General features: G+C 31.8%; 1 protein-coding gene across 5 annotated transcripts in view; it reads left to right on the top strand.

Moving 5' to 3' along the window:
• The window catches only part of grh (grainy head), a 475,110-nt gene that overhangs the window by 369,917 nt on the left and 77,251 nt on the right, over positions 1-27,942 (top strand). The window contains exon 2 of one of the 5 annotated variants that reach the window (XM_075311015.1): positions 4,998-5,579. The exons of the other annotated variants lie outside the window; for them this stretch is intronic. Within the exon in view, the coding sequence (XP_075167130.1) occupies positions 4,998-5,579 (582 nt within the window). The remainder of the gene's footprint in view (positions 1-4,997; positions 5,580-27,942) is intronic. 5 annotated transcript variants of the gene reach the window in all.

Raw genomic sequence — 27,942 nt, forward strand, 5'->3', positions numbered from 1 at the left:
GGCCCTTACACTGAAAAAAAGCATACTCGGTTCCAAAGATTTTGTCTTTGCTTTAAAAAATTTGGTATTGATTCCGAGCCAAAGAAGCGGAGAATACAAGTAAGGATACTTTTAAGACACAATTCTCTTTTAAATTTAGGTTTTGTGTACTTGCTTCTAGGAAGCAAATTTTAATTTTTCGCTTTCTCAGCTTTTTTTTCTGCATATGTTATCAAAGTCCTTTAAAAGCGAGTAAACGGCAACTTTATTTTCCAAATTAGGACTCGACTTCCAGTAGAAATTATGCTATGTTTGAAGTAAAAAACTTCTTTAAAATAAAGTTTTGAAAAACATGTCCTATATTTGAACGATTTTTTGCTTTGTAGTCAAGATTCAAAAAGACAACAAATTTAAAGACAATTTCATTAAATTTAAAGATTTTTTCTGAATTATTAAAGTCAAGTTGACCTTAGCCTATACATTTTTTCTTTCATGTTAAGATACCCATTTTTAAGTCAAATCGCTTAATTATAAGGACAATACGACTTCATTGAAAAGTTTATTGACTTTTGGACAAGGAAAATAACTTTATTTTAGAGAAATGCGTCTTCTATGCTAAGAAAAATTTGCATTCGTATTTTAAAGACATGAAATCTTTGACCTCACGACAATATTTTTTTCAGTGTACAATTTAACCACCCTTTATAAGCACAATATTCCTATAGGCAACATTGGGCATGAGAGGGTTAATATAACGTCTCTGTTTTAAGTCCCAGATGAAAACCAAATGTCTTAGATATAAAGATATTCTTTCGATGAGGTATTGGGTCATTAAAGTGAGGAAAATTGTTCTGTTTTTTTAAGGAATAAATACTAAACTGCACATGAAAAAAAGTTTACTTCAATCCAAAGATTTTGACCCTCCTTTTAAGACTGCATTAGCCATTCGGCTTCCTCCGAATGGTTTTCCTCCGAAAGGTTTTCAGAGATGGATCATCTTTTCTCAGTAATGCTGATAATATTTCTACAAAGCTCTATACTCCTCCCAAATAACCTGTATTCTCTAATTCTGGTACCCTAAATTCTTGTCGTTTAAATGAATAAATTCTAAACTGCACATTAAAAAAAGTTTACTTGAATCCAAAGATTTTGACCCTCCTTTTAAGACTGCATTAGCCATTCGGCTTTCTCCGAATATCGTCACCCTCACCAGCTTAATTTTTACTCGGGGTTCTCATAAAGGTATCCAGAGATGGATCATCTTCTCTCAGTAATGCTGTTAATATTTCTACCAATCTCCATACTCTTCCCAAATGTCCTGTATTCTCTAATTCTGGTACCCTAAATTCGTGTCGTTTTATTCTCCCTGGTTTTGATTTCATTCGAGTCCCATAGTACTGTTGTCGTCATTCCTTTAACTCAGTCCGGGTTGGCTCCATAACTCGTAGCAATGGGTTAAATTTTCTCGTATTTCGGTTTCCAATTAAACCTTTAATCTAATATTTTATTCTAGTATGGTTCATGAATCATAACCAGTTATTGAACAGAACCATACTGTGGTTTGAAAGTCGAAACAGAATCTAGGTGTTTGGATCCAAATCGGCTTATCCGGAGTCATGTGTGTAAAAGACCAGATATCCGGTCTTGTACTATTGTTCAATAAATAGCATGACCCCCAGCTACCCGGAATGTTTCCACATTGCTTGCTGTTCCTGGTATCGTCCCTTCCGTCAATCAGAGTTAGGTTAGGTTAGATGGCAGCGCGATGTATCAGGCTCACTTAGACTATTCCGTCCATTGCGATACCACATTGGTGAACTTCTCTATTATCAATGAGTTCTGCCCGATTCCATGTTAAGCTCAATAACAAGGGACCTCCTTTTTATAGCCGAGTCCGAACGGCGTTCCACATTGCAGTGAAACCACTTAGAGAAGTTTTGAAACCCTCAGAAATGTCACCAGCATTACTGAGGTGGAATATCCCACCGCTGAAAAACTTTTTTGGTGTTCGGTCGAAACAGGAATCGAACCCACGACCTTGTGTATGCAAGGCGGGTATGCTAACCATTGTACCACGGTGGCTCCCTCAATCAGAGTTAATCTCGTCTAATAATCAATATAGACTTCGCTCCCTTGTATACATGAACCTCTGCTTATTAAAGCTTTGATGTTTATTTTTTGCGATCTTCTCAAAGTGGTCCCAGGTTAGGTTAGGTGGCAGCCCGATGTATCATGCTCACTTAGACTATTCAGTCCATTGTGATACCACATTGCTGAACTTCTCTCTTATCACTGAGTGCTGCCCGATTCCATGTTAAGCTCCATGACAAGGGCCCTCTTTTTTTTATAGCCGAGTCCGAACGGCCTTCCACATTGCAGTGAAACCATTTAGAGAAGCTTTGAACCCCTCAGAAATGTCACCAGCTTTATTGAGGTGCGATAATCTACCGCTGAAAAACTTTTTGATGGTCGGTCGAAGCAGGAATCGAACCCACGACCTTGTGTATGCAAGGCGGGCATGCTAACCGTTGGACCATCTTTATTGATTTTTTTTCTTCAAAATTTCTATATTTTGATCATGCGTTCGTTTCTTTCTATTCAAACTTATTTCATGTTTTTCCAAAGTGGAAATATTTTAACGTTCCGTAGGCTTTAGGTTCAAACTATTAACTTACACATGAATATCTAACGTTGATCCCATATTCTCGGTATTTTTTACTCTACCCTTATTTGGTATAATTATAGCAACATTTTTAATTGTCATCAGACTTCTAACCCCCACCAATAACTTGTTCTGTAAATTTGTGTCATATTATTTCTTTTTTTGTGTTATATTTTAATATAAATAAAATTCATAAATTTCACTTTCATTTAGACTTTTATGTCATTTGGTGATCAATAAAATTCGGTGAAATATTTTTTATGGAAATATACATTTTGTAAGATTTAAGCTGGTATTAAACTCAATTAAGGCTCAATAAGACAGGTTTAGGAGAAAAAACAAACAATAAAGAAACCTCTCCACCAGCATCCAAAATTAAAGCACAATAATGCAAAATCAAATTGAAAAGAATATTTATCCATTAACGGGTTAATCATTTATTTTAGCAAGTGATTTTTGTTGCACTTCTAATTTTTTTCTTAATTCTTTCTATAGTCCAAGCTGCTAAAATTCTATAAAAACCATGAGAGGGAAGATTATAACCATCAAAAGATGTATTCATTTTTTTTCGTATTATTTTATTATTGTTGCTATTTTTGTTTTTTAAGCAGTTAATTTGCGTTTATTAAGTAAATCAAATTGAAAATGTCAAATGTTAAACCTGTGCTTGTTTTTGCATTTATAATTTATAGTATATTGTGGGGATGCATACATATAATATACACGAAAAAATGGTGTTCTTTTTTTTTTTGAATTTTTTGTTTGTTTTATTTCTCTGTCTGTCCATCCATGATGGTATGTTTTTTTTTGTTTTGTACAATCAGCAACAATTATTAATGTTTCTATAGGATTATGTATGTGCATTTATAATAATGAAAGAAAAAAAGAATCCAAATGAATTGAAACAAATGATATGAAATGGAAAAAAGTTAATAAAATTAACAAAGAAACAATAATTTTGAGATATTTATGACTTTTAGCTGAAATTCTGACAAAAAAGTTTTTTTTTCTTTTTAACTGGGGGAAGAGAGCTAACAAAAAATTATATTTTTAGCCATTAACTAAGATTATTTGTTTTTCGTAAAAGTGTATTGTTGTTTTTTTTTTTTTGGTATCAAAAATAAATATTATTTAATAGCTGTATTTACGATTTATATATGGCAATTTTTTGTTCAAGGATTTTAAAATTTTTTAAACTATTTAAATGAAAACAATTTAAAATTTTAAAAATTAGAAAAAAAATTAAATCTTTGTCCAAACTACTGTTTCAAACTATTAATTCCAATTGTTATTGGTAGTCGACATTTATTTACTGAAATCGAGCTTCAATAACCTCTGCTCTTTCAGCTAGCCGAATTCCATTTCGAATCCCTTAAGTCCACGTATATAGTATTTGATATATGTCGCCAAAAAAAAAAACTGTTATTTAATTCCTTTCTCTGTGTGGTCCCATATTTATGGTGATTTCATATTTCGTTTCGTTTTATGTTTTTCGTATTTTTTTGTAATATTTGGTTAATCCTTTTTTTCAATTTCCTTGAGCTCCTCAAGTAATTTATGTGTTGACATTTAATGGTTTAAACTTTTTATTATGTTTTCGTTACTTTGCAAAAGAAAACATTACCAAGAAAGGAAATTGCCTTTTTTTCTCTTTCCTTCGTTCATTTCATTGATCTTAGAATTGGGTTTGTTACAGGGATGTGCAGTTACCCATTTCTTGCTGTGTTTTATGTTGTAATATAACAATTTTTTTACGAATGATTAAACAAACGACAAAATATTGAAACCATGTGCTCTTCCAGGCCTTCTTTTTTTTTCTACGTTCAAAAGAGCCAAATAATAACAGTACTGGTGACATACAATGAGCTCCTGTTTCTTTGTATCCGACAAGCTTATCCTGCTATCAGATTTCATGAGCGCAATCAACCCTTAAGTAGAAATGATCATAACGTAGACATTATTTTTGTATAGAGCAATGCTTAAAGGATAAATAATTTGCATATATTGCCACTGTAAACTTCCCTTTTCTTCTTTCGGTATGTGGTGCTAGAAATATGAATGCCAAAAAAAACACAATTATTTTTATTCAATTTTGTTGGCCCATCTAGGGGGGACCGTGTGAAATACGTTTTAAAATTTTATACTTTATCACACTTTCTGACAAAGATTTTTGTTTTTAAAGGAAAAAGGTGTTGAAAAAAACAATATCTCAAGATATTTTGATAGTTAATTGCTCTTTTTCTATACAAAAAAAAAAGAGAGAAAAATAACACACACTTAAATTGGGTTCTTTGGTAATATTTGCCAGTTAAAGTTCTTTTTCCCGTAACAATAACATAAACTCTTCCTCACTTAGACGTCGTACGGTTTTAACAAATGGCGATGCCCTCAACCAGAATGCAGCTTCTCCACCTCCCGCCACCCCCTCATCACAAGCCTCCTCACTCTCCATGTCTTCCTCAAATCATCAAAGCAGTCCCCATGAGGTGATCATACATCAGCACAATGGAAACACATATCAATTGCCTGCCTCTTCGGTGGCTACATCCCGCTATTTTGAACATCCCCAATTGACCACTGTAGTCTCAGCGGCCACACCACAAACCCTACTCAGTCTTTCGCCCTCAGATAGTGCGGCACATGCTGGCCACCACCATGGCCAACAAACGGATGATCAACAAACCACAAATGGTCTACAGCAACAACAACAGCAGCAGCAACAACAACATCATCACCATCATGACCACGATCAACATCAGCAGCAGCAACAGCATCAACATTTGATTGAATCGGCTGCGACTTCAGTGAATTTGAGTGCATTGGGTACACCACAATTGCATCAGGTTCAGACATCGAATGGTACCACATCATTTGTTTATGAATATTACAAAATGCCTGAAAAGGATGCTGCCACAACAGAGGCTGAATTACACTGGAGGTAAGTTTGCCAGAGGCCCAAAGAGTGAAATCAAAAATTGGAGTTTTGTTTCTATTTGAATTATTTTTTTTTTAAAGAATATTTATTTTATTTGTTTTTTTTTTTTTTAATATTGACTTGATCCACTGCAAACCGGGAGATTTTGGAAGAGGTGGAACTTAAAAAAATATTTTTTCTTTTCATGAAAGAAAGCCACTACCATTATTGTACCCCAAGAAAAGTCTTTGGTATAAGGATTGGCATGAATTTCACAACCCCAAAATTGCAAAGGGATAGACCGATTTAGCATTTGCATCTTAGGTTTCCAGCTAAACCATCCTAGGTTAACCGAGAAGTGCTTAACTACCAGAAAGAACTTTTTATACCCTGCTCCACACTGTGGAACAGGGTATTATAAGTTAGTGCATATGTTTGTAACACCCAGAAGGAGACGAGATAGTAGTATAGTCAAGCGTGCAAAATTTGATTGAAATCGGTTCAGATTTAGATTAGCTCCCACACCCTCAAAAAAATCGCTTCTCTAACATATGTTCCAAACATATTTTGCAGGAAGCACATATATTATTGGATATTTCCGAAACATTATTATGTTTGTTTTATGTGAACATATTATATGTTTGGAAGCATTTTGAGCCCAAAAATATTATATGCTTGGATATGCTCATTCCCTCACACAATTTTCACTTCCACGAAATTTTTAGTTCTTGGCACCTTTTTCTGTAATACAAATAATGTTGAAGAAATTACTCAATTTTATAATTTTTTTAAATTTAATCTTTCGCCTGGACGGAGAATCGAACCGGGAACCATGCAATTTGTAAGCCAACACACTACCACTGGGCTACGTAGCTGTTATAGTCACCAATAGACAATTATCGTTATAAGTTACATTTATATAGCATAGTTTGCATCGCCCACGAGCCCATGCAAACATAACATGATTTAACAGAAACATACATTTGTTGGCCACGTGGAGCAGTGATTAGCATACGTTACGATTTCTTTTAACGAACCAAGAAAAAACAAGTATATACAGCACTAAGTTCGGCAGGGCCGAATCTTAAATACCCACCACCATGAACCAAATGTTAGGGTTTCTTTTGAAATTTCAGGAGGGCTTGAGGACACTTCCCGAAGATAAATTTAAAGATTTCACCTATGAGGACTATATCAGATTCTGGATTTATAAGAACCATTTTTGTTTGAGTTTTAGAGGAATCATTAACATCTCTTGTAAGTGTGCAAGAAAATTATAAAATAACGTCTTGATTTGAAATTTTAAATCTGTAGAAGTAAAATCTGGAAATTTTACATTGAGTTTCAAGCAATTTTCATGATCAGTGCGCCTTCTACACCCTCAAGAAGTGAAGTCGGTCTATATGGAGGCATTACCAAATGGACCGATAAAAACTTAATCCGATACACGTTTTTGTGAGCCTAAAATACCAGAATATTTACAATTTCAGGCAAATCAGATAAAAACTACGGTTTCTAGAAACCCAATGATTTAAATCGGGAGATCGTTCTTACGGGGGCTATACTAAAATATGGACCGATACTCACCGTTTTCGGCACACCTCTTTATGACCCGAAAATACCTCTAGATTTCCAATTTCAGGCAAATGATAAAAACTTCGGATTCTAGAAGCCCAAGAAGTAAAATCTTGAAATCGGTCTATATGGGGGCTATACCAAAATATGGACCGATACTCACAATTTTTGGCACACGTATTTGTGGTCCTACAATACCTCTAGATTTCCAATTTCAGGTAAATTGAATAAAAACTGCGGTTTCTATAAGCCCAAGAAGTAACATCGGGAAATCGGTCTATATGGGGGCTATACAAAAATATGGACCGATACTCACAATTTTTGGCACACGTATTTGTGGTCCTACAATACCTCTATATTTCCAATTTCAGGTAAATTGAATAAAAACTGCGGTTTCTATAAGCCCAAGAAGTAAAATCGGGAGATCGGTATATATGGGGGCTATACCAAAACATGGACCGATACTCACCATTTTTGGCACACCTCTTTATGGTCATAAAATACCTCTAGATTTCAAATTTCAGGCAAATTGGATAAAAACTACTATTTCTATAAGCCCAAGACCCCAAATCGGGAGGTCGGTTTATATGGGGACTATATCAAAACCTGGACCGATATAGCCCATCTTCGAACTTGACCTGCCTGTATACAAAAGACGAGTTTATGCAAAATTTCAGCACGATTGCTTCATTATTGAAGACTGTAGCGTGATTACAACAGACAGACAGACAGACATACAGACAGACAGACGGACATCGTTATATCGTCTTAGAATTTCTCCCTGATCAAGAATATATATACTTTATATAGTCGGAAATCGATATTTCGATGTGTTACAAACGGAATGACAAACTTATTATACCCCCGTCACCATTATATGGTGGTGGGTATAAAAATTGTGCCCATAATGCCAAAATGATAAACAAAACACATGTCCACACATACATAAAATGCTGCTCTCAAGCAGTGTTGCCAGTATTGGGGATTTTTCCCCAAATCGGGGATATTTTTTCGAGGATGGGGACAAAATTTTTGAGTTGGGGACTTGGGGATTTGGTGGGGAATTTCCACAAATTTGGGGATTTTAGTGGGGAATTCTGATCAGTATAACAAATTAGGTTTTGAGTTATGGTTTATATGAAATTCTTTACTTCTACATGCTTAAAAAGGGGCTCAAAGAAGTACAGAGAATCTTCAAAATATGAAAAAAATTTTATTCCAAGAACTACTTTACAATTTACTTTGTTTCTAAGAAATTATTTACTATTGTGAAATTATTTCGTAAGGACTTGGGTCGAAGTGTTGGCCCCTCACCTGTATACATCACTAATTTGGAAAATATATATAAAACATATAATAGAGTTCATATGGGGGCAACAACGCCTTTTGGTCGATCACCCAATTTTATTTCTTAGCTATTCAGAACTATTTGATTCATAACTCCTATTTTTTTCTCTGATGAGGGATTGTATCAGATAATATTTTGAGTACCCGTCTATTTTTTTGGATTTTGAAACCGTAATCTTATTGTAACTCGTAAACTGGTATAACAAAAATTTCATATTTTTACAATTTTTAGATTATGACTGATTTTTTACAGCAGAGCCTATTTCTTTTCAAAAAACTTGCCAAACACGGTATTGGGGATTTTTGTGGGGAATTTTAAATTAAATTGGGGATTTTTGGGGATGAAAGCGTCTTTTTTTGGGGACAAGAACCTGAAAAATACTGGCAACACTGCTCTCAAGACGAAAATACACGCTGTTTTTTTTTTTCAAATGTCTATTCTCTTTACTCCGAATACTCATTCTAATATTCAAATTAAATAATATTTAGACTTAAGCATATCAAATTTTTGGCCTTATCATAAAACAGTTTTCCATCTCTATTTCTTTCTCTATACTCTCTCTGAATAATATATCACAACATTGTTTACATTCACACATATTATTTTTATAAAACATTTATGCACCAAACATAATATATTCTAACATATTAATATATGTGTCCCAAACATTTAGTGTTAGTTTAGGAACATTACATGTTTGCACTTAAATATATTGTGTTTAAAAATTGTGCCCGAAACACATTTTGTTTATATCGGAACATATGAAAAACATATTTTTCTAACAGTGCATATATATCTTTCGCCCGATATGGACTAATATGGTTCTAATAGCCAGAGTTTTGGCCCAATTTGGTTGAAATTTTGCACAGGGAGTAGATTTAGCATTGTAGCTATGCGTGCCAAATTTGACTGAAATCGGTTCAGATTTATATATAGCCCTTATATAGCTTTCGCCCGATTTACTCTCATATGACCACAGTGGCCAATTTTTTATTCCGTTTAGTTGAAATTTTCAGTAGAATTAGCATTGTAGCTATTCGTGCCCAATTTGGTTGAAATCGATTCAGATTTAGATATAGCTCCCATATATATGTTTTTCTGATTTCGACAAAAATGGTCAAAATACCAACATTTTCCCTTTTAAAATCGCCTTTGCTTAGTCGAAAACTTGTAAAAAGGACTGTAATTTCCCTTATCATCAAATACATATATATCGAGCGATAATCATACAAAAACTGTTGCGAAGTTTCCTTAAAATTGCTTCAGTTTTAAATTTTTCCCATATTTATACCCTGCGCCACACTGTGGAACAGGGTATTATAAGTTAGTGCATATGTTTGTAATACCTAGAAGGAGACGAGATAGACACATGGTGTCTTTGGCAATAATGCTCAGGGTGGTTCCCTGAGTCGATATAACCATGTCCGTCTGTCCGTCCGTCCGTCTGTCTGTGAACACATTTTTGAAATCAAAGTCTAGGTCGCAATGTAAGTCCAATATCAATAATTAAGAGCATACACAATAAATAGAAATAAAATGTTAATATTGTTTGATTTTATTCTTAATTAGTGAAATTCATGTTTATTGTCTAATTTATAAACCAAGTGTATAGATTTTATAGAAGTCTAGCAAATTTTGCCCAGATCGGAAAATGTGGATGTACAAGGTGGCGCAGGGTACAATATAGTCGGTCCCGCCCGACTTTAGACTTTCCTTACTTGTTTTAACTTGATAAATTTCATCCAGCAAAGCTTTTTAACTGGTCTCCACAATACATTTTGTCTAGTTCTTGTGCTACATTCTTTTATTACCAAAAAAGTGCGATTGTATATACTTTTGCCCAAAAGTAGCGAAAGTGTAAATGAAAAAAAAACTCTTAAGAATTGAATTGGTTATATTTCAAAAATGCTGCGAAAGAACCTAAATGAAATTAACACCGCCTATATATAGTTTTAAAATGGCCTTGGTTTGGTATTAGCAATATTAATATGGACATTTTGTTATTATCGTCAGTCATATTTGTCATCAGTATTATAATGATCATAAAGATTAGCATGAAATTTGGTCAGTCAGCATTGTCGTCACGTCGCATGCCGTTTATCGACTTTGCGTTAATCATTTTCATCTTTAATATCAATACCATTATTATGACACACTCACTCAGCATTATCTTCTTTAAGTGCTGGTGACTCAGCTTTCGATTCATATATAATATATAACAAATTTCCAATCGTTGCAATGAGACTTTTTATGTTTTAAATATTAAGTGCTTTATAATAAAAAACAGCAACAACAACAAAAATCATTTCATCAAGTATTTATACTTAAATGTGGCCATAAATTGTATAATTAACGGATCATAAGCCTCTTCTGTCTGAAGCTTTATTGAAATGGAATTTAATATAAAAAATTCCAAACAATACCAATATATATTTCATACGAAACAAAAGAGTGAAGAGTGAAAAAGTCCCATATTAAAAAAAAATTTCAAGGTAAAAGTTCAAAGTTTAAAAGAGAAGCAAGTTTTTTTTGGAATAAACGACATTTATATAGTTTTGACATTTAGTTTCAAATGGGGAAAGTACCTTTGCCACTATTTAAATATTGCGATATATGGTCTTCTTGATTTAGATTTCAATAAAAAAATTTTTCTACGGAAGTATTGATTTTTTCCCGAAAACCTGATATCATCTAGAAATCATATTAAATTCACAAAATAAAAACTTTTAGGAAGTGTCGAACTATTTGAACTTTAAATGATGAATGCATTGTTTGAAATTAGTGTTTTAAATAGAAAAAGTGTTTCTTTTTAATCGTTTAAATTATTTGATTAGCTTGCTAATGGAAACTATAAAGTTTGCATTTTGATTAGGAAATGCATTTTAAATTAACGACTATTGTCATCTACATTTCAAATTGTGCTAATGGAACCAATACAATTCCAATGATTTGTATATAATATTAAAAGGCAAAGAAAGGAACATATTTGTATTTTAACATAGAAACAATCTTAAGCTCTTTGTTCGTACATATAAAGGTTTTTTTTTAAGTATGTTTTTGTGATTTTGACATCATAACTTTAGAACATCACTTTACTCCTAAAAAATGCATATTATGTTCACTAATCAATAGCTATTTTTCGAATAAATATTTGCACACAAGAAAGTGGCTCTCATATTCCCTCACAACAAACTTCAAATTGTCTTTAAATCTTATTAGATGTTGTATATTAAATCTATCATCAAAATTTGCATACAAAGTCTCAGTGTCAATTTTTTTGCAACACTGCCTACGGTTCTCTATAAATTATATACCAATAGGCTTTATCAACTCGTTTAACATAATTTCGTTTAACATCACGCAGAGAAGGAATATGATCACCTCAAACATGTTTCAAGAGCAAAATGTTATTTTTGTATGGTGACCATGTAACATGTTTGTCAGTAACATGTTATTTTCTCGTCAAATATAACCTGCTTGCCTAAATCAGATACAAGATTTCCGAGAAAATAATATGGTTGCAAAAACAATGTTACATGGTCACCACCGGGAGCCACCGTGGTGCAATGGTTAGCATGTTCGCCTTGCATACACAAGGTCGTGGGTTCGATTCCTGCTTCGACCGAACACCAAAAAATTTTTCAGCGGTGGATTATCCCACCTCAGTAATGCTGGTGACGTTTCTGAGGGTTTCAAAGCTTCTCTAAGTGTTTTCATTGCAATGTGGAACGCCGTTCGGACTCGGCTATAAAAAGGAGGTCCCTTGTCATTGAGCTTAACATGGAATCGGGCAGCACTCAGTGATAAGAGAGAAGTTCACCAATGTGGTATCACAATGGACTGAATAGTCTAAGTGAGCCTGATACATTAGGCTGCCACCTAACCTAACCTAACCTAACCTATGGTCACCACCCAAAAATAACATTTTGCTCTTAAAACATGTTTGAGGTGATCATATTCCTTCTCTGGGTGATAATTCTGTTATGTCTATAACTATGTTGTTTTTATTCAGTGATTGTTCTGAAAAGTAATGTGCACACATTTAAGTTATTCCTATTTTCTATTACTCTCATTCACAGTGCATTTTAATGTGTATGTTCAAATGGGATATCAGTTCTTTGAGTTAAATAAGAATGATCAATTTGACATAAAAACAAACAAATCCAATAAAATGGTTGCACACATGAACGAAACGGACACTTTTGTTAAATATCATGGATTATTGGATAATGGATATTAGTGGGACACCCTTAACAAAAGTGTTTTCAAAAAGTATATTTACTATTTGGGGAATATGAAAGATGTTGAAATTAAAGCAATATTCCATATGAACCATTTGCACACATGGATGAAAGTAAGGAATTTTTATAAGACAATTTACTCTTCAACCTGAGTATGATTCAGATATGCCACATCAATTCGCCGGAAGATTACAACATTGAACTTGCATTGTCACCTTTAAAGTTCCTTGTCAGGTTTGTTTGTTTAACATTTATTGGTCTTGTACAACAAGACTTAGGTCTTACATTTACAGTACAAGATTTATATAATACAAGATACAAATCCTAATTATATTATAATTAATTAAACAATTATGGATACATTAGACATAGGTTTACAAAATTATATGAATAAAACAAGTAGTGAAAACCAAAGTGATTAAATAAACAAATTTGAATTTATAATGGAAATTAGAAAATTTAAAAAAATAAATAAATAAAATTTGATTATAAACAAATTTAATATTTAGAAATAAAACAAATGGAAAATTTAAAGAAGTTACGTTATGTTCTGTTATAATGTTCGGTAGAAATCAAAAAGTCTGCTCTTGAAATTCTCTGCGTTGCTTATTATTTGTTAATCATGAGGAAGAGCATTCCAGAGACGCACAGAATTAATAAAGAAGTGCCACTCAGAAACCAGTAGAGAGTGTCGCATCGGTACCAATCTATTCCCTCGATTAGATCTTACAAATCTCAGTCTATCATAAAGATATGGGGGTTGTCGCGTATATATAATCCTATGTAGAAACAATATAGTACGGCACGATAAAAATTTGTCGAATGGCATACCATATAAACGATTAAGAAAAGTGTTGAAACCGACGAAGATTATAGACATATCTGATAATGTTATTGTAAACAATATCTAATTTCCGCTTGCTCTCATCATCGCATCTGGCAAAGAGTTCGCAACCATATAGCAAACCTAATACCAGGTTTGCTATACACTCTTCGCTAAGAGTGTACGTATACTAAGAGGAGTAAGATGTTGTGTATACCACAGAGTCCTTAATTTGCTATATGTTTGCCCTATCACCGTATTAATATGATTCGTCCAGGTCAACGAACTATTCAAGGTAATCCCAAGGCTCCTCGCAGAATCCACAATACCAATTTTCTGCCCATTGAGTACAACATCAGAGCATAGTCGAATGTTAGAACCACGTCTGCGCAAGAGTAAGCATTTCGTTTTTGAAAAATATTTGTGCATATTTGTATTCCGATATCTACCACAGTTTCTCCGAAATCGTATTCCAATCTTCGTCATCAATTAATTAAATTATTTGCTCTAATATATCTGAGTAGGTAGGATAAAAAATGCATATCCATATATAAATTTGAAACAACAAAGCACATGCCAAAATGTCAGTAATTTAAACCTTTCACTACCGATGTCCACTTAGAAGGACATTCGAAAAAGACACCAAATTCTATTTTCCCACTTAGTTTCGATTTATTTATCGATGTTATTTTAAAGTATAGGCTTCTAAAATCTAAATAAGCTATAAATATTTTCCATATTGGTGACCACTAGACAGGGTCACCGCCTAAAGGAAAAAAAAAGTTGATGCGGTCACCCCCCAGTTTTGTAGCATATTCGAAGACAATTTCAGAACACCAAAACTTTTTTTTTCGTGCACCCTACGACCACCCCGAAATACAAATTATTGTGCTGTGTCGTCATTTGAAGTCCGATCGAAAAGAAACGCATATCGTTGTTCGTGGTTGATCAGGGCTATATTTCGTGCATTGGTCATTTTTGACTCCGACGTCAAATTTGATTTTTAATTTTTTTATTTCGCTTCGTATGATTTCTGATAACCATTATAAAGATCTTAACAAAATATGAAACTTTTGCTTTTGAAGTATTTACTTATATTCATAAACAAAAAAGTTACAGAGATTTTAAAAAGTCTGTGTCTATTGACAATAAATAGTATTTCGGGGGGTCGTAGGGTGCACGAAAAAAAAGTTTTGGTGTTCTGAAATTGTCTTCGAATATGCTACAAAACTGGGGGGGGGGGGGGGGGTGACCGCATCAACTTTTTTCGTGACCCTATCTAGTGAGCACTAAAATACATTTTTATAAACTTCTTTAACAATAAACTCAAAAATACGAACATTTGAGACAATTTTTCTACTGTATGTTTCAAGTAAATGGACATTTATACAAAAACTGTAGCTGATACTTTTACGGGATCTTTTTTTGTATTTTTTCTCACACTGTGAAAGATATTCTAGGCCAATTAGCGGCGCTTATTTTCGTAAGGCCATTTGGTCACAATTCAAGAATCATATTTTCAGAACAAGCTCATATAGCTCTTGAAGTAATTGAGGTAGGTTCTCAAAATTAAAATTTTTGTTCTACACGCTGTTAGTACAAGTAAAAACAGAAGAAAAATTAAAATTTTTTAAAATTAGGTTTATTTCGGTAGTTAAAGGGTTAAAAAAAAAAACAATTCTAATTTTGTGAAAAAATTATTACCTCAAATTATGCTTCTGATATGAACATATGAACAGAAACTGAGTTTAAACAGCATTTTAAATTAAGTGTGAAACTTAGAGAAACTTTAAAACCATAAAAAAATGTCATCAGCTTTACTGAGCGCAAATGACCAACCGCAAAACGTTTTGGTTATCACTCGAACTTGGGATAGAAACCATGACAGCCATTTCACCACGCTGACTCCCTATATTGAAGCATATATAATACGCTGTATATATGGAATTCCATTTTGGATTTGATTTCCATTAGCTTAATCAAAACTGAATTCATTCATCTTCTCTGTCCTGTTCTCTGTAGAAATAAAATTATTTTCCAAAATTTTATTTCTATAAAAATTTTGTAAAATGTTTGTTTTCTGTTCTGTTTTTATTTTGAACATTATTCCATGTAAAATATTTGCACACATAAATGAGACAAATACATTCTGGTAACTCAACCGCCTACGCACTTCTACTTTCATTCAGCGACATGATATCAATTCATGGGTCGTATTAAATCAAAACGTACTACTTGCACCTATTCTATACAAAATTGCAATTTAACATAACAAAATTGCAATTAATCACAGTTTATTATGTTAATATTCATTTACATATATTACAATATTATTTTGTATCATTTGACCTTTAAATTTGCATAATTTCCGTAACACGTGCTGCCCTTTTCACCACCACTCAATCTACACAATTTGCTATACCAAACTGTCAATAAAACTCATGATCACCTAATGGATCAATAAGGAAAGACAAACGAGCTATGATTGAGATATTGCAAATATTCCAACGAATAGCAATTTTGTTATTTTTCAATTAAAAAATTAAGTTCAAACGTAAACACTGGAGGCATGCATAAGGTGTTGTTTATTTTTCCTCTTTTTTGTTAATTTAAATATTAAAAAAATAAATAAATTTTGATTTACAACAAAATGTCACACTATAAACTAAGCAATGGAATATTTCCAGTAATTGTTTAAGGGTATAGTAGGTGCCCTTCCCCTCTAACACTTTTGCAAACCCCAAGGGGGGGTTCTTTTGTTAAATCGAAATGAACAATTACCTTAAGGCGTTAAGTGGTCATTATTGGAGTATAGTAGAACACGAAAAAAACGACAATATCAACGAATTGTTTTTAATTTTCAATGTTTTTTGTTTTGTGTTTGGCCAGCACCAGCCTTACTCCGCCATAGTCATTGAGGCCACCATCATAGATATTTCATCGATCTTATTGAAATCAAATAAATGAACAAAAAAAATTACTATAGAATTGATCAAGAACGGTTATACATATGATCAATTGATAATAACCTCAATAACAGCAGCCACAATTCATACGCTTAACAACATTCATAGATTGCTGGTGTATTTTGGTTTTTATTTTCCATAGGGTGTGGCTGGATATAGATTACAATTGCTTGAACATGCACCATGGATCAATTTTTTTGTCTGTCTGTTTTCATGTCCACTGTCTGATGCTTGTCCACTCTAGGCTTTTGGCCTAGCGACACTTGGCAAAGTGTTAATGGTAATAAGATTCAAATAACCGATACCTGGCTGACCAACATACAATGAGACAAAAAAAAATTGCTCTTATTTCGATTGTTGTTATATATTTCTATGACCACAAAAAGAGAACAAATAAAGTTCAATAAATTATGTACAAGGAGTTTGGGTTTGTTTTTTTTCATACATCTCCCACTTGATAGCAATAAAAGCTGTAAATTGCTGCGTATTTTCTTTGCCGAGAAACAATTTTTGTATAAATTCAAACAAAATCAATGTCAACACTTTAAAAAACAATCAAGACTATAGACTCCCAAAAGAAACTTTTAAGTAGTTTAAACAAATGGCCAGCGGGAGTGTCTTTACATATATTCGTTTGAATTTGAAGAGGTTCTCCACCTCTCCAAATAAGCCATGATAAGGCGTTGTTACAAACTTCATTGATTAGGAGGCGGAGGAGGAAAACCTTACCCTCCTATTAAAAAATTTTTTGATTTGTCTTTTCGCCTACTTCCATTTGACTGATGGGGTTTTGTGTTATCTGTTTTTTTGCTTCGTTTGTGCTCAATCTGAAATTTTAAAGTTTATAATTTGATTAATTTGACGGTGCTTAGCTTGATGGCTCTTTCAAAAGTTTCGACATTTTTTTTTGTTGCTAAATATAGGTAAAAATGTCAAATGTGTTGCTAAAGATGAGATTTTTTTGATTGGGTTTGATTTTGTTTATCACGAATGAATGAATGAAACAAAACTTACAAAAATTATGTATGTGAATAAAATCAATGAGGTATTAGTTTTTTCTTTTTATTTTAATACTAATTTATTTGTTTTTCTTTTTTTTTGCAATGTTTAATAAATATTAATAAAAAACATAAAACTGTAAAATATATCTCTTGTTGACAGTAGCAAAAATTATGATTAGAGATTATTGTAAAATAAATTATGTTGATTTATATATATTTGAATGGGTTGGCTTGTAAAATATATCTTTGAATTTTTAAAATATGCCAAGATATCCGCATGTGCACCTTAAAAACGTTTCAATCAATTCGTCATCGTCTTGGTGTCATGTCATAAAATATTTGATTGGTTTGAAGATTCGATTTGGGGTCTAATTTTATTGTATACAAAAAAATCGCTTCTGTAACATATACCCCAAACACATTTTGCTTCAAGCATATATATTTTCAGGATTTGTTCAAACAAAATATTGTTTGTATAGTTCAAAAATATTATGTTTCACCTTAAGTCATACACTGGTAGTAAAAAAATTTTAAGGAAATTTTCTTTGTGTGGATATAAAGGGTGGTTAAAATTTCAAGGGCCGATGTTGATTTTGAATAAAACACAAACTATTTAAGAAATTATTGTAGTTTTGTTTTATTATGATATATTGGTATTACTCAATTATGTATAAAACAAAATATCGGCCAAATGGGCGCCGCGACCTCGGTGGCACACCTTCATCCGATGGTCCAAATTTTCGATAACGCTGAGGCATAATGGAGGTTCTATGCCGTTAATGTGCCGAATTATCTCATCCTTTAGCTCTTGAATTGTTGCTGGCTTATCGACGTGTACCTTTTCTTTCAAATAACCCCAAAGAAAAAAGTCCAACGGTGTCAAATCACATGATCTTGGCGGCCAATTGACATCGCCATTACGTGAGATAACACGGCCATTGAATTTGTTGCGCACAAGAGCCATTGTTTCGTTACCCAGCAAAAAAAGCGTCGCCAAAAAAGTAATGAAAATGTTCTCTTGGATCCGGAAGTGGTGCAAAATTGACACAGTAGCGATGAATTTAACATGGGCTTGTCATAGGACGGAAGTCCTCCATTTCAACAGCCGGTGTACTGAATTTGGATCACTTCTTTAGGTGTGATCCGAATTCAATGTTTTGGATGTAAATTAAAAAATTCTGTGATATTTTGTCAAATAAATAATTTTTATAATTTTTAATGGATTCTAACGCTTGTCTGAAACGTTTGACCTCAAATATTTTCAAAAATTCACAATTTGTTCAGATTAGCTTTAGCATTTTTTCGACAATATTTAAATAATTTGTGCCATTTTATGAATTCTTAAACTGTTTTTAACCAATTTGAAACAAAAAAGGTTAAAATTAGAAATATGAAAAAAGCTTGTTATAAAAAATTGAATGAAAAGAAAAGAAAAGTAGTTAAAATAAAGAACATCATTGGGAGTACATCTTCTGGAAGTGCTTTTAAAGTTGTGATTTTGGAAGAACTTCCAAATTTTTTTGGTGGGTAGCTGTGTGGCAAGTGGCACCGTCCTGCTGAAACCACATATCGTCCACATCCATATCTTCCAATTCGGGCCATAAAAAGTTCGTTATCATCTCACCATAGCGAACACCATTCACAGTAACTGCCTGACCGGCCTCATTTTGGAAAAAATACGGCCAGATGATACCGCCAGCCCATAAACCGCACCATACAGTCACTCTTTGTGGGTGCATTGGTTTTTCGACAATCACTTTTGGGTTCTCATTCGCCCAAATGCGGCAGAATTGACGAATCCACTGAGGTGAAAATGTGCCTCATCACTGAAGATGATTTTCTTCGAAAATTGATCATTCACTGTTGCCATTTCTTGGAACCATTTAACACGTTGTTGGATTGTGTATCTCTCCATGGTTCAAATTGATTAAATCTGAAATAGAGAAATGTCAAATAAAATTCTAAAAAAAAACTTGGCGTTTAGATGTGGTTCACATTCAACATCGGCCCTTACAATTTAACCGCCCTTTATTTTTAAGGCGCCAATTGGTTACTTCCATTATTTTACTTGCAGCCTACTCTATAGGTATCTCTTTCTAAACACATATATGTTTATAGGCTATTTCTAAATTAATATATGTTTGCATCTAAACATATTATATTTACAAACATTTTATGTCCCAAACATAATATATTCTAACATATTAACATATATGTCCCAAACATGTTATGCTAGTTTATGTACCTTATATGTTTGCACTTAAAAATATTGTGTTAAAGAATTTGAGTTCCAAACATATAATTATTACACCCAAACATATGAAAAACAGTATTTTTCGTTCGTGTAGGAATACGATTTAGTTTCTTTTTCATTCAATAAAATTTTTGATTCCATTAAACACCAATACCTATTCCCTGGACTATTGAACTAAACATTTAAGAGTAAGGCTTAATAGTGGGAGCCACCGTGGTGCAATGATTAGCATGCCCGCCTTGCATACACAAGGTCGTGGGTTTGATTCCTGCTTCGACCGAACACCAAAAAGTTTTTCAGCGGTGGATTATCCCACCCAGTAATGCTGGTGACATTTCTGAGGGTTTCAAAGCTTCTCTAAGTGGTTTCACTGCAATGTGGAACGCCGTTCGGACTCGGCTATAAAAAGGAGGCCCCTTGTCATAGAGCTTAACATGAAATCGGGCAGCACTCAGTGATAAGAGCGAAGTTCACCAATGTGGTATCACAATGGACTGAATAGTCTAAGTGAGCCTGATACATCGGGCTGCCACCTAACCTAACCTAAGGCTTAATAGTACTTTCTTCTTAAATATAGCATAGCATCATAAATAAAAATCCGTATTTATCCAGGGCCATATACATTTGCTATCAAAGTTATTAATTATGAAACATTTGAAACCCCCTCCTTTTCTTTAATTCCCCTTACTAATAAACTGTAACTACAAAATCCTAGATTGTGACCCTTAAAATTAATAGAAAATATGTATTCATCAGAAATTCTACAATTTCCAAAGAAAACAAAAGAAAAAACTAAAACGTAATATTAAAACGTAACTACAAACAATGTTCAAAAGATATATTTGCGCACTTTTCCATAGAAATACTAAGAAGAAAAATAATGAACATGATTGGCCATAAAAAATTAAAAAAAAAATGTGTACAGAGCATGGAAAAGGTCATCTCTACTCGCAACGTACTAGAGTATACATACACTTGGACATATCCCCGAGAATATAAAAGCAACAGTTTATGGAAAGACATTTGAGACAGTTAACACACTCACAAGCCAAACGTATGTCAATGTTTTGTGACAACAAACGACAATTGCTATTGCGCACAATTACGTTTCTTTCAGTTATGGTCGTTTTTTTTTTTTTGAGTCTTAGTTTCATTTTTATAAAGAATTTTGTTGGTCTCTTTTTTTTTGGGCTTTTCTGTTTTTTTCTTTCTTCTTATTTACACCATATAAGATAAAACAGAACATATCACAAAATATTTACACATAACCCTCTTTAAAATATGGGGCAATTTGTTTTTGGTACAACTTCATAGCAATAATAAAATTTGAAATTTCCACGAAAATAGTTTATAAAGTTCACTAAGAAAAGAATTAAGGAAGTAAACTGAAAAAGCAAAAACAAAAAAAAAAGGTTTATGCGTTTTTTAACGACATTAAATTTTGACCAAATAAGAGGTGTTATACAGTTTAAATGTGTAGAGTGATAGTAATTACTTAAAGGGCTTTAAAGCAATTGTGATTTACTGAAAGTGGTCACATGTAAAAAAAACATTAAAAATTATGACAACCTAAAACCGTTTCATTTTTTTCTACATAATATACTCTACTATGTACCGTTTTTGGGGCCATTATTCACTTCTTAAATATTGTGAAATATGGAAAATATTATAATGTAGGGTGGAGTTACCCAAGAAAAGAGTATTGTGTTTACGGTCAGGGGGTCTAAATAGTATAAATTATTTATTTAGAAATAAAACAGATTTTATTTTCAAGTCCGTTTTTTTATCAAGAAAATAAAATTTTTTTCATTGCTAAAAAATCATAAATGTCGAAGAAAATTTTAATTAAAATATTTATTATTCTTTTCCTCTGTTGGTTAAGCTACACTTGTAGTTTAATCAATGCATGGTTTTAAGCTGAAATCAAAAAGAACAAAATGATTGAAGATTAAACCAACAATAACAAAACAACAATATTTATTATTTCTTAAGTTTGGATACGGGAAGAAATAAATTCATATATGCTTTTGCAGGCTATGAAGAATCTAAAGTATTCAGTTTATAATTTATGTTTGATATTAAACATAAATAAAATGTGATCTCATTATGTCCATCCGGCAGGCTGAAACTTTAGATAACTCCAGATAGAATGCCCTGATATATGCACAAAAAACATTACAAATGGCTTAATAATAATAATGGATTGGACATCTTGAAATCTCCTACAGCAAAAATATCAAAAACATGAACATATTTATCTTCGAATTGAATTTCATAATTTAAATTTTTTATTTTTATTTTAATACTAATACTGATGGCCTCAGTTGCTAAAGCTTCCCTCTATTTTCCCATACTCATGTTATATTTACTATAAGTTTAGTATAATTTAAATAAAATAAATCAAAAAAAAAAAGATTCGCGAACATTTTTTCAATTAAAGTTTTAATTAAGTTTTAAAAAATATTCAATTAAAAATTTTATTGATTCAACAATTTGTTTAATTGAATCAAAAATCAATCCAAAAAAAATAAATAGTATCAATTAATTTTTTAATTGGATCAATTAATTTTTTTAATTGGCTTTCAATTAATTTTTTAATTGATACTATCATTTCTGTGATTGAAGACATTTCAATTAAAAATTAATTGGACCAATTAATTTCGTGTTTGATTCAGATTTTTTTATGTGGATGCATTATATAGGACATACTTCTATGGTGCCTCCCTTGAGAAGCTTAATTTTCATGAATCTACAGATCGTACTATGCCTTCGAATAGTCCATAACTACACACAAAAAAATTTCACGAAAATTTTTCCAATTAAAATTTTAATTGAGTGTTAAAAAACATTAAATTAAAAATTTAATTGATTCAACAAATGTTTTAATTGAAACAAAAATAAATCACAAAAATTAATTGTAGCAATTATTTTTTTAATTGGATCAATTAACTTTTTAATTGACCTTCAATTAATTTTTTAATTGATACTATCATTTTTGTGATTGAAGACATTTCAATTAAGAATTAATTGGATCAATTAATTTCGTGATTGAATCAGAAAAAAATTTTTTTGTGTGTACCCAGCAAAAAAACGTAATGAAAACGTTCTTTTTGGATCCGGAAGTGGTGCAAAATTGACGCAGAAGCGATGAATTTAACATCACACAAAAATTTTTTTTCTGATTCAATCACGAAATTAATAGATCCAATTAATTTTTTAATTGAAATGTATTCAATCACAGAAATGATAGTATCAATTAAAAAATTAATTGAAGGTCTATTAACAATTAATTGATCCAATTAAAAAATTTATTGATACTAATAATTTATGTGATTGATTTTTGTTTGAATTAAAAAATTTGTTGAATCAATTAAATTATTAATTGAATATGTTTTAAAACTCAATTAAAATTTTAATTGGAAAAATGTTCGTGAAATTTGTTTCTGTGATGGGCTTGTCACAGGACGGAAGTCCTCCATTTCAACAACCGAATTTGCATCACTCTTTAGGTGTGATCCGAATTCAATATTTTGGATGTAAATTAAAAAATTCTGTGATATTCTGTCAAATAAATGATTTCTCGGAAACGTGTGACCTCAAATATTTTCAAAAATGCACAATTTTTTCAGATTGGATTTAGAATTTTTTTCGACAAAATTTAAATTATTTGTACCATTTTATGAATTCTTACTCTGTTTTTAACCTATTTCAAACAATAAAGTTAAAATTTCCATTAAAAGTATGAAAAAACCAAGTTATAAACAATTGAATTAAAAGAACTTCCTGGGTAGTTAAAATAAAGAACATCATTGGGAGTGCATCGCCTGGAAGTTCGTTTAAAGTTGTGCCTTTGGAAGAACTTCCAATTTTTTTTGCTGGGTATGAACACAGCAATAAAAGTGTTGCCAAAAAAGTAGTGAAAATGTTCTTTTCGGATCCGTAAGTGGTGCAAAATTGACGCAAAAGCGATGAATTTAACATGGGCTTGTCATAAGACGGATGTCCAACATTTCATTGGCCGTTGCACTGAATTTCTTAAGATGTGATCCAAATTCAGTGTTTTGGATTTGAATTAAAAAATATTGTCATATTTTGCCAAATAAATAATTTTTACATTTATTTATGATTTCTGATACGTTTTAACTAAAATATTTACAAGAACTCACAATTTTTCTAGAAAGGATTTGGCATGTTTTCGACAAAATTTTAATAATTTATAATACTATTTTATTAATACTTACTCCATTTTTACCCTGTTTAAAAAAGTTTAAATTATCCATTAAAAATATGAACAAATTGAGTTATAAAAAATTTAATGAAAAAAACTTCCTGTGTAGTTAAAATGAAGAAAATCTTTGAGAGGAACTTTTGGAAGTGGTTTTAAAGTCGTGTCTTTAGAATAACTTCTAATTATTTTTGCTGGGGTACCCAGTTCGGGAAGTTCTTTTAATAGAATTTTTATAACTCGCCTTTTTACATATTTTTAATGGAAAATTTAAATTTGTTTGTTTCAAATAGGTTAAAAATAGAATAAGAATTAATAAAATGTTAAAAATTATTAATTTTTTTTCTGAAAAGAAAATGCCAAATCCATTCTAGAAAAATTGCGATTTTTTTAAATATTTGATTTGAAAAATTATTTATTTGTCAAAATATCACAAAATTTCTTAATTCACATCCAAAACACTGAATTCGCATCACACCTCAAGAAGTGATATTAATCCAGTGCAACGGCTGTTAAAATGGTGGACATCCATCCTATGAGATTCCCATATTAAATTCATCGCTTCTGCGCCAATTTTTCACTACTTCCGGATCCAAAAAGAATGTTTTCACTACTTTTTTGGCGACGTTTTTTTTTGTGGGTACTTATAGATCTTCACGGAATCAAGAGTTCTCTTTTCTGAGAAACGAAATTTTAGACAAGCAAAGTTGTATTTTTCGCCAAAATATTTTCTTTAAAAGCAAATAAATCAGATTTAAGATAATCGATGTCTGTCTTAAATTCGTATTTATTTGCTCTTAAATAAAATACTTTATAACAAAGGGGAATTTCGTTTGTCTGAAATTTCGTTTCAGAGGAAAATATTTTTTCTTTGGGTGTATAAGAAGAATTTCTGAAAACCTTTTTATATTGACGCTATATGAACAGATTTTTTATGATCATAAAAAGGCTCTGATTCATTTTATACCACAATCTTATGTTTTTGTTTTTCTCTAACATAATAAAGTTATTAGTACAGCTGAGGAAAAGTGCGACTGGTATTTCCTAAAATTCTTTGAATTCCTAAATAGGTGTTGGGACTGTTGATTGAACACCTCTACAATGGCTCTGACTTAATGCACATTCAATTGCAAATGGAATTCCAACAGAATTATTTCATTGCATGTTACACTTTAGTGTACTAAATTAACTGCACGCAAATGTTCAGCTGTATGTTACCAATGTCTTGCCACTAGGAATGTATGTTGGTTTTTTAGGGGGTTTTCGAGAGACCTTATCTTGTTTTAAAAATCTTGCAACTAATTTTTATTATCGTTGTAAGTTTTTTTATTTTTTTTTTTTTGCTTTCGCTCATTTACTTCAATTTTATTTAGATTTGTTTGAAGTTTTTCCAGCATATCAAGATTAAAATCAAGACATTTCTTTTCCTCTGCTTTCCGTATGAATCCACTTCTCCAGCAATGCTTAAACCTTGTGATTCTTTCCTATATATCATACAAAAGAAAACGAGAGAAAGATACAGAAAAGTAAGAATTCTTTTTAGTTAAGATTAAATATTTTGATCTTTATCTTGTATGCAGTAAACCATGTAAGTGGTCTATAAGAAGAAAAAGAAGGACATTGAGAGGAATAAGGGTTAATCGAATGGAATGGTAGCAAATTAAAAAGAAGGGATCCTACTACCATGCATTGTTGGGTAACTATGGCCAACTAAGGTAAATATGCAAATCCTTCTCTTTTTTCTCTTGTTATTCATTCTTTTCTTACAATCTCCTGTCATTATCAATGTTAAACTATGGCTGTGAAATGCAAATGCTATATTACCTTTCGTTATCTTCACTCTATAACTGGTGGTGATATGGCATCGATGGGAATCAATTTCATTAAGCGGGGATTATGCGTAACGTCAGTTTATTTTCATTTCATAAGGATTTCCTTTTGTCCTCCCACCTCCCTACCTAAACTTCCTCCATCGTATGTTTGTTCCACAAGAAAGAATGCTATATAATGCCAATATGATTATAAACATTGACTTGACAATAAAACTGTTTATTTGTTGCATATTACAATGCATTCATATGAAGACAAAAAAAATTACCCCAGGAAGACAGCCACAGAAGGAAGACATCCATAGATGACCATAATAATAACCAAAACAACACAATCTTTTGCATATTGCATCGAGCCATTTTAGGTCTATTTCATACTTATAGAGATTGCCAAAGAGATATATTTTTTGCATGCTGTATGATTTGAGGAAAATTATTAAAATAATAGATAATGGTCACAAGCACGAAAGATTTTTATTTATGGAGCAATTATAATGTTGGTTATTACAGAGACAGAGATAGTATTTCATCTTAAGGCATTGGAGCATGGACACAACACTGTTACGGTTGTGTTACTTTGTGGGAAATGTGCAATTTTTTTTTTAAATGTGATGACAATTTTGGGCAATTTGAATCAAATGCCACCATAGGATGGGGGGTATATTAACTTCCCAGCAAAAAAGCGTCGCCAAAAATGTAATGAAATTGTTCTGTTTTGATCCGGAAGTGGTGCATAATTGACGCAGAAGCGATGAATCTAACATGGGCTTGTCATAGGACGGAAGTCCTCCGTTGCACTGAATTTGCATCACTTCTTTAGATGTAATCCGAATTCAGTGTTTTGGATGTAAATTTAAAAATTCTGTTATATTTTCTCAAATAAATAATTTTTATAATTTTTTATAATTTTTAATTGATTCTAACGCTTGTTGGAAACGTTTGACCTCAAATATTTTCAAAAAATTCACAATTTTTTTCAGATTGAATTTAGCATTTTTTTTTCGACAAAATTTAAATGATTTGTACCATTTTATGAATTCTTACTATGTTTTTAACCTATTTGCAACAAAAAAAGTTAAAATTACCCATTAAAAGTATGAACAAATCAAGTTATAAAAAATTTAATTAAAAGAACTTCATGGGTACACGGATGAAAAAGACTGTTTTTCATATGTTTGGCTATAAACATTATATGTTTGGAACACAAATTTTTAAACACAATATTTTTGAGTGCAAGCATATAATGTTCATAAACTAGCATAACATGTTTGGGACATATATGTTAATATGTTAGAACATATTATGTTTGGGACATAAAATGTTTTTAAATATAATATGCTTGGATGCAAACATATATTAATTTAGAAATAGCCTATAAACATATATGTGTTTAGTAGCTTGGAGCGCTATTTAACAGGGAGCGATATTGAATTAAGTTGGTGGTTGTTGCTTGTTATTACAAAATTAACATTTTATTTTTCCTTGGGCAATTGATCAGCTACTTCTTTGATCCTTACAAACTGTGTGGTCCGCTGCTCGAATCCCCGTCCCGCAAAAGGTAAAATTAAAATAAAAAAATCATACAATTGAATTTCTTCTACAATGTTTGTGTTACAGAAAAAGGTGCTAAGAACTAAAAAATCTCGTGGAAGTGAGAAAGATGTGGGGGAATATACAATTGGGCAGAAACAAAATTTTGAGCATTCAGGTCGAAAACCTATGTTGTTAGCACCTATATTACCTGTTTATTTTCATAATTCATTATGATTATAAATATATAAATAAATAAATAAAATTTTGAGCACAATATTGTTTGGGAGAATTTTTTTTAAGCAGATAATATTTTTGGGTGCAAAATGCTTCCAAACATATTATATGTTCACATAATAACATATTGTTTTTTGGAAGACAACATTATTGAATTTGGATGCAAAAATACAAAATGTTTGGAACTTAGACTACCCAAACATATATTTTTTAGACCAATATGCTTTCAAACATATTATATATTGGAAGAGATCAAACATATAAATGTTTGGGCAATCGCCAAAAATGTATATGCTTGAAGCAAAATATGTTTGGGAGTATATGTTACAAAAGCGATTTTTTGTGAGCGTGTAGTTAA

Source organism: Haematobia irritans, chromosome 5 (genome assembly GCF_050003625.1).
Source record: "Haematobia irritans isolate KBUSLIRL chromosome 5, ASM5000362v1, whole genome shotgun sequence".
Classification (NCBI taxonomy): domain Eukaryota; kingdom Metazoa; phylum Arthropoda; class Insecta; order Diptera; family Muscidae; genus Haematobia; species Haematobia irritans.